At 35.4% G+C, this 8,800-nt stretch overlaps 1 protein-coding gene across 1 annotated transcript; it reads left to right on the top strand.

Moving 5' to 3' along the window:
• Positions 1-4,628: 4,628 nt before the first annotated feature.
• On the top strand, positions 4,629-4,956 carry LOC111440553 (S-protein homolog 5-like; the record flags this gene model as incomplete). The annotated part of the gene is made up of 1 exon (XM_023077557.1): positions 4,629-4,956. A coding segment is annotated over exon 1 (328 nt), but the record flags the coding sequence as incomplete, so codon positions are not given.
• Between the last annotated feature and the right edge of the window lie 3,844 nt (positions 4,957-8,800).

Below are 8,800 nucleotides of genomic sequence, written 5' to 3'. Positions count from 1 at the left end.
TACTAGTAAATTCGGTACCACCATCGCTTTGAAATACCTTGATACGAGAAGAATATTGATTTTCCACAAATTTTTGACATTGAAGAAAAATATCAAAAAAATCAGATTTAAATTTTAAAGGGTAAAACCAGGTGAATCAAGAATAATCATCAATAAAAATAACATAATAAAGGAAACCCGAATTTGATTTGACGGGAGAAGGACCCCAAAGATCACAATGAATAAGATCTAACGCATGAGACGACCTACGTTCATTGCGGGAATAAGGCAATCGATGACTTTTTGCAAGCTGACAGATATTACATAATGATGGAGAAGGCAATAAAGACGTAAGAGAAAGATGACCTTTTCTATTTAAAAAAGAAATAACAGAATGATTCACATGACCTAGACGAGCATGCCATAAATCATATGAAGCACGTAAAGATTTGTTTCTAAGGGCTGAAATAAAAGCAGAGTTGCCGCGCTCCAGCACATATAGCCCTCCATCTCTTTTACCGGTTGCCACCACCCTTCCTGTTTGACGATTCTGGATAGTAATAAGATTATTAGTAAATGTAACGGAGAGAGGAAAATCAGATGTTAATTTACTTATGGAAAGAAGATTTTTAGTGAGGTGAGGGACAACCAAGACATCTAACAAGTGAATATTTGGAACAGGAGAAAGAGTACCGGTGTGGGTAATGGGTAGGGATGCACCGTTTCCTACAATCACAGAGTCCTTACCCGTGTAATTTTTAGACTGATCCAAAATAGATGGGTCGGCAGTCATATGGGTCGAAGCTCCAGTGTCCAGAAACCAATCAGCAGTATCGGGTCCAGCAATAGAACATGACGTGTTAAAGGCTTCAGCAAGGTGAGCATGAGAAGAATCAGGTCGAACATACCGTTGGTTGCAGCGGTCAGCATAATGGCCCTCTTTGCGGCATATTTGGCAGTGAGGTGGTCGATGACCTTGACTTGAGTGGGTTCGTCCTCGATTAGAACAGTTGTTTTTGTGAGAATAAGAACGACCTCGCTGGTTGGTAAAGAAAGCAGGGTGGCTTCCATGGGTGCGACCACGATTAGTGACTGTGAATGCTGTAGGAGTGGAGTTAGAGGACTCAAGGGAGAGCTGAAACAACTCAAAACTTTCAGCTTTAGAGACTAAATCTGCAAAACAGGGGATAGAGGTAAGAGTCATCTGAGCAGTAGAAAAAGCTGAAAATTCGGTGCCGAGTCCACGAAGGAACCAGTGCACTTTATCAATGTCCTCGACCGGTCTGCCAATGGCATGAAGTTGGTCACAAATTTTTTTGAAGGCACGGGCATACTCAGCAACAGGTTTGGTGCCACGTTTCATCAACTGCAAGTCATACTTGAGTCTCAGTTCACGAGCTTTCGACTGATGGCTGAACGTAGTTTCCAACGCAAGCCAAACATCACGTGCAGTAGGGAGACCAACGACAACAGCCATGGCTTCCTCAGTGAGAGAGGAGAGCAGGAGACAGAGAAGTCGTTGATCGGCTGCTCTCCATGCCAAATATTTGGGGTTGAGTGTTGAAGAGGTTTCTGGTTCAAAGCGAGGTGGTGGAACTATAGTTCCATCGACATAGCCCAACATGTCTTGACTCTCAAGAAGAGGAAGAAGTTGGCTTTTCCAAAGAAGATAATTGGAGGAAGAAAGTTTGATGGTGATCATATGGATTAGAGTATTGAAAGGAAGAAGATGATAAGAAGATTCGGAAGCCATAGAGAAGAAAGGATCAGGGTTGTTAAACCGAAAGGGCTCTGATACCATGTGAATGTTTGCTGAATCACCACACCTAAATGGGAGTGAGAGTTCTCTTATTTATAATTATTTTCAGAATACAAAAATATGGTAAATTACAAATATTATGGAAATAGTAATAAAAGGAAAGAATAATAAATGAATGCAATATATTTGCCTTTAATAAGAGGGCAAATATGGTAACCCGTAATGTAAGGCAAATATTATAGTGACGGTCAACTATCCTTAACAATTTCATACTAACGTAATAGCAACTCTGTTACAAAGGCTTGATGGAGCTTACAAAAGCAAAAGGGTAATAAACTAGTTTACATACAAAAATGACGTGACGTCTAATGGCTCTAAACTGCAAACTCGTCGGGAAGGAGGTCAGCTCATAACTGCAAGTGTACACCATTATCAAGCAATTGCTTAGAGTATTCTAAGATGTCGAACGTATAGTACTTGTATACAATTAGATACGATCATTTTGGTAAAAAGTTTATCAAATTGCAACAAAAATATCCATAGAATTCTTTTTAGGGTTTCTTCTTCCTTCGGACCATACTTATCAAAATCGAAGGTTGTTATCCTTCCATAGGTGTTTATGGATGAGTTGGTTGCTGAAATTCAGGCGAAGAGCTCGACTTTCGAGCTCTAACTTCAAATCTGGAGGATGTGAAATGAACTCAATTTATTTTGACCCATACTAAACAAACGAGCTTTCATATTTTGGGTCAAAATATTCTTTAGATACATAACCCTTTGTAGATAAGGTATGAGCTACCCTACGCGTAATTTAAAAGATATGGTATGAATTAAGATAACAAAGTTCGATAGTTCGATTTCTTACTCCTGAAATGTCGAACTAAAATAATCAAAGTTTAGAGACCTATTAGCCATTCTGTTAGGGTCTAAACGTATAATTTGAATGTCCAATAAGCTTTTAATCTTACGTGATCTTACACGCTCTTTATATGGTATGTTCTTACTACATCTCCCTTGTATACCATGTAAATGTTCAATTAGAAATATTATTAAATTTATTTTAATCTATAAATTTTTTTAATAGGATCTGTATTAGAAAATGAAAATTTTTTTGGTAAAAATTTATTTGGAAAAAAAAAATTCCTTGTCTCGAATGTGATCTCCATGAGGAATCCTCCCTCTAATCTCCGAAAAAACTAAATGGAGGATTTCGCACGTGATCTCCTCGATAATCATCTCTCTAATCCCCACGAAAACAAACCGATGATTTTTCAGGAATAAAAAATAAAAACCGAAGAAGGGAATGCTTTCCCGCCCATCTCTAGACATCTGTTCCAACAATAAACAACAAATGAAAATGTTATCAAATGATCCATATTTACTATTTATGGCAAGAATACGAATATTGAAACCTCTTAAAGACACAATCAACTTTTACCTTCCATTGCACTGTTTATCGACTATAAAAGTGAAACAAACCAAGCACAAATGTGTTCATGCCTATATTTTTTCTCTACCATTTCAACAAAATATGTTTATTTTCAACGCTTGCGCTTTCTCTCTGAATTTCGTTGTTCTTCGCTAACCAAGTCACTGCAATCGAATGATCGATCATCCAAAACCCAGAAATTATCGTCAAGATAACAAATGCTCTAAAAGCTAAGAATCAGCTCACTTTTCACTCCAAATCTGGCAATGGAGTCCACAAGCTTACACCGTGGGCCAGCTACGACTTCAGCTTTCGTCCAAATTTATGGTTGTTATACTGTTTCTCCCGATGGCCTGGCTCATTTCGTTACTTCGATACGTACGTAAATAAGAGAGATAGAAAGAATTGCGAAAGTACTCTATGTTCGTGGTATGTATGTGAGTGAGCAAAATGTTTGTATGTTCAACTATAAAACCAATAATTTTGATATTTGGTACGAGCGGTCCGGTAAAAAAAACAATATATTCCTATATTGGAAGGTTGGATTTTAATATTGAAATAAATTAATGTTTTTTGATATGTTTGTCGTGTGTGTATCTTTTTTTCTTCTTCTTTTTATATTTAAGCTTGATATGATCATTAGTATAAGTGAATATAAACGCTATCGACATAAATTATGATATTAAGAATTGTCAACTTATTTTGGTCATGATTGGTAATCAAAACAACTATACGAGATTGCGGCATTGCTTTCGAAGAATTTTGGCCTAGAATAAAGGTAAGGTCGAGCATTAGGACTTAGCCTAGAGTAGAGGCAAGTATGATTGAACAGAATTTAGTCACTGCATAAGTTATGTTCGGTTAACGAAGAATAACCTTGTCAAAGGTCTAGTAAAGCCACAATGTCCAACGTGCCATTTATTTTTCCTAACTTGGAGAGAAATTATTTGAAAGCGTTCGGTTTATTTAAGGAAAGGATAACACAAATATATGATATAAATGATATTTTACAATGTGTCATATACGATCGGGCAATAATATAAACATTTTCAATTAATAAATGGCATATCAGAGGAGGGAAATACGAACATACCACGTAGCCTATACGTTACCCTCTTTTATGACAAGAATACAAAATATCAAAACTCACCCTTGTTCCTCAGCTTTAAAGTTAAAGGACAATAACATTACAATCAAGAATATGGGTTACAGTTAACGACGAATGGATAACGATCGCTCTTATGAGTTGTTTTTGTAAATAACACAAATACTAATAACAATAAATAAAACAATCGATAAGTAAGGACGTAATGTTGGGTCACCCATCCTAATATAACAGATCGATCGGAGCGGTAGACAATTAAAACTAATTTTGCAAGTATAAAAGTGAAACAAACCCGGCACAAGTATTCTCATATTTACAAAATGAATTCATGTTCAACACTTGCATCGTCTCTCCTAATGTCGCTGTTCTTCACTACCCTATTTACAACCATTGACGGATCAATCTTCAAAGACCCACCGATTACCGTCAATATAACAAATGTTCTAAAAAGTCACAATCAACTCACTATTCACTGCAAATCCGGCGATGATGACTTGGGAATCCACCAGCTCCCGTTTTTGGGCGGCTACGCCTTCACCTTTCGACCAAACTTTTGGGGCTCAACACAATTTTACTGTACCTTTCAATGGCATGGGTTTTCGCAGTACTTTGATATCTACAAGGATAACAGAGATAGAATGAAATGCAACAAAACTCTGTGCTTGTGGATTGTGGGAGAACAAGGTATCTGTATGTTTGACTATAAAACCAAATTGTACGATATTTGCCACGCTTGGCTGCCTAAATGAATGTAACTAATCAATATATCCATAAATTGGAAAGTTCAAATATAATATTATAGTACATCATATTAATTTGTTGTTTTTGCGTTTGTTTTTTCTTTCTTTAAAATTTGATATGCGGTATTAGTTTTAATGAATTACAGTATTAAGATTTGTTAAGGAATTGAACCTATACACTACTTATTTATTAATTTCTTCCACTTTGATCGAAATTATTTGAGGATGTCCTCGCAATGTGGTATAGATAGGATGAGTTTATGTCTCTCTCGTTCCCTTGGTTCAGGTGGTCTTCCCTTATCTTCTCCAACGTTGAGAATATTTCTTGTTTGAGAAATGAGTGCACCCGAATGCCCAACTCTAAGATATTTTACAAAAAGAGGAAACAGACCGTGGGTATAATTTTCCTCATTTATGAAAAAACCGGGGTAATTTTATAAAAAAAAAAAAAAACCAAACTCAAATGTGGCAAGAATACAGAAAGGAATTAACTTTTTTTTTTTTAATCGGTTTTTAAATTTAAAATCTCATTAGCTTTTAATCTTACCTTGCCCGTCTCTCTTGTTTCGACCAAAAGGGGTTGGTTTTCAATCTTGACGCAATCTGGTCGCGTTATTTTTATTTTCTTATCTATTTACCATTGAATTATCAATTAAATTTATAGCCGCCCAATAAAAATAATTTATTTTATAAGCTTTTTCGAATCAACATGATCAGCGTCACGGTCTTACATTGGTCGCGTCATGGTTTTTGTTTATTACGTCTCTCAAGTGGTCTGATGGGCGCCACTCGCATGTTGCCTTCTTGTCTATCGTGTAGGTCAAAACCTACTCTCTTAGATATGATATTTTCTACGAGAGATCTCACATCGATCGGAATGGTGAACAAAATATTTTTTACAAGGGTGTGAAAACCTCTGATAGAAGCGTTTTAAAACCTTGAGAGAAAACCCCAAAGAAAACAATATCGACCCGGGAATTTGACATTTTAATCAAAAGTACATAATTTATAACAATTTAGCTGTGTTATACTAAATTACAGTAGTTATGCAAATTGTTTTCTGGTATAATATCAACAAAACTAATTAATTTCAGTACCGATCATAATCTAAATGTGAATGAGATTATACTCTCGACGATATTAGAGGTTCAAATCGCTCATACTAGACGTTCTTGAACTCATTTTTATTTCATACTAACGTGATTGCAACTCTGTTACAAAGGCTTGATGGAGCTTACAAAAGCAAAAGGGTAATAAACTAGTTTACATACAAAAATGACGTGACGTCTAATGGCTCTAAACTGCAAACTCGTCGGGAAGGAGGTCAGCTCATAACTGCAAGTGTACACCATTATCAAGCAATTGCTTAGAGTATTCTAAGATGTCGAACGTATAGTACTTGTATACAATTAGATACGATCATTTTGGTAAAAAGTTTATCAAATTGCAACAAAAATATCCATAGAATTATTTTTAGGGTTTCTCCTTCCTTTGGACCATACTTATCAAAATCGAAGGTTGTTATCCTTCCATAGGTGTTTATGGATGAGTTGGTTGCTGAAATTCAGGCGAAGAGCTCGACTTTCGAGCTCTAACTTCAAATCTGGAGGATGTGAAATGAACTCAATTTATTTTGACCCATACTAAACAAACGAGCTTTCATATTTTGGGTCAAAATATTCTTTAGATACATAACCCTTTGTAGATAAGGTATGAGCTACCCTACGCGTAATTTAAAAGATACGGTATGAATTAAGATAACAAATTTCGATAGTTCGATTTCTTACTCCTGAAATGTCGAACTAAAATAATCAAAATTTAGAGACCTATTAGCCATTCTGTCAGGGTCTAAACGTATAATTTGAATGTCCAATAAGCTTTTAATCTTACGTGATCTTACACGCTCTTTATATGGTATGTTCTTACTGCATCTCCCTTGTATAGCATGTAAATGTTCAATCAGAAATATTATTAAATTTTTTTAATAGGATCTGTATTAGAAAATGAAAATTTTTTGGTAAAAATTTATTTGGAAAAAAAAAATTCCTTGTCTCGAATGTGATCTCCATGAGGAATCCTCTCTCTAATCTCCGAAAAAACTAAATGGAGGATTTCGCACCTGATCTCCTCGATAATCATCTCTCTAATCCCCACGAAAACAAACCGATGATTTTTCAGGAATAAAAAATAAAAACCGAAGAAGGGAATGCTTTCCCACGCATCTGTAGACATCTGTTCCAACAATAAACAACAAATGAAAATGTTATCAAATGATCCATATTTACTATTTATGGCAAGAATACGAATATTGAAACCTCTTAAAGACACAATCAACTTTTACCTTCCATTGCACTGTTTATCGACTATAAAAGTGAAACAAACCAAGCACAAATGTGTTCATGCCTATATTTTTTCTCTAAAATATGTTTATTTTCAACGCTTGCGCTTTCTCTCTGAATTTTGTTGTTCTTCGCTAACCAAGTCACTGCAATCGAATGATCGATCATCCAAAACCCAGAAATTATCGTCAAGATAACAAATGCTCTAAAAGCTAAGAATCAGCTCACTTTTCACTCCAAATCTGGCAATGGAGTCCACAAGCTTACACCGTGGGCCAGCTACGACTTCAGCTTTCGTCCAAATTTATGGTTGTTATACTGTTTCTCCCGATGGCCTGGCTCATTTCGTTACTTCGATACGTACGTAAATAGGAGAGATAGAAAGAATTGCGAAAGTACTCTATGTTCGTGGTATGTATGTAAGTGAGCAAAATGTTTGTATGTTCAACTATAAAACCAATAATTTTGATATTTGGTACGAGCGGTCCGGTAAAAAAAACAATATATTCCTATATTGGAAGGTTGGATTTTAATATTGAAATAAATTAATGTTTTTTGATATGTTTGTCGTGTGTGTATCTTTTTTTCTTCTTCTTTTTATTTTTAAGCTTGATATGATCATTAGTATAAGTGAATATAAACGCTATCGACATAAATTATGATATTAAGAATTGTCAACTTATTTTGGTCATGATTGGTAATCAAAACAACTATACGAGATTGCGGCATTGCTTTCGAAGAATTTTGGCCTAGAATAAAGGTAAGGTCGAGCATTAGGACTTAGCCTAGAGTAGAGGCAAGTATGATTGAACAGAATTTAGTCACTGCATAAGTTATGTTCGGTTAACGAAGAATAACCTTGTCAAAGGTCTAGTAAAGCCACAATGTCCAACGTGCCATTTATTTTTCCTAACTTGGAGAGAAATTATTTGAAAGCGTTCGGTTTATTTAAGGAAAGGATAACACAAATATATGATATAAATGATATTTTACAATGTGTCATATACGATCGGGCAATAATATAAACATTTTCAATTAATAAATGGCATATCAGAGGAGGGAAATACGAACATACCACGTAGCCTATACGTTACCCTCTTTTATGACAAGAATACAAAATATCAAAACTCACCCTTGTTCGTCAGCTTTAAAGTTAAAGGACAATAACACTACGCTCAAGAATATGGGTTACAGTTAACGACGGATGGATAACGATCGCTCTTATGAGTTGTTTTTGTAAATAACACAAATACTAATAACAATAAATAAAACAATCGATAAGTAAGCACGTAATATTGGGTCACCCATCCTAATATAACAGATCGATCGGAGCGGTAGACAATTAAAACTAATTTTGCAAGTATAAAAGTGAAACAAACCCGGCACAAGTATTCTCATATTTACAAAATGAATTCATGTTCAACACTTGCATCGTCTCTCCTAATGTCG

Source organism: Cucurbita moschata, unplaced genomic scaffold, assembly GCF_002738365.1.
Source record: "Cucurbita moschata cultivar Rifu unplaced genomic scaffold, Cmos_1.0 Cmo_Scf00420, whole genome shotgun sequence".
NCBI classification, from domain to species: Eukaryota; Viridiplantae; Streptophyta; class Magnoliopsida; order Cucurbitales; family Cucurbitaceae; genus Cucurbita; species Cucurbita moschata.
The sequence above is the reverse complement of the archived record's forward strand: the minus strand, read 5'-3'. Positions and strand labels throughout refer to the sequence as shown.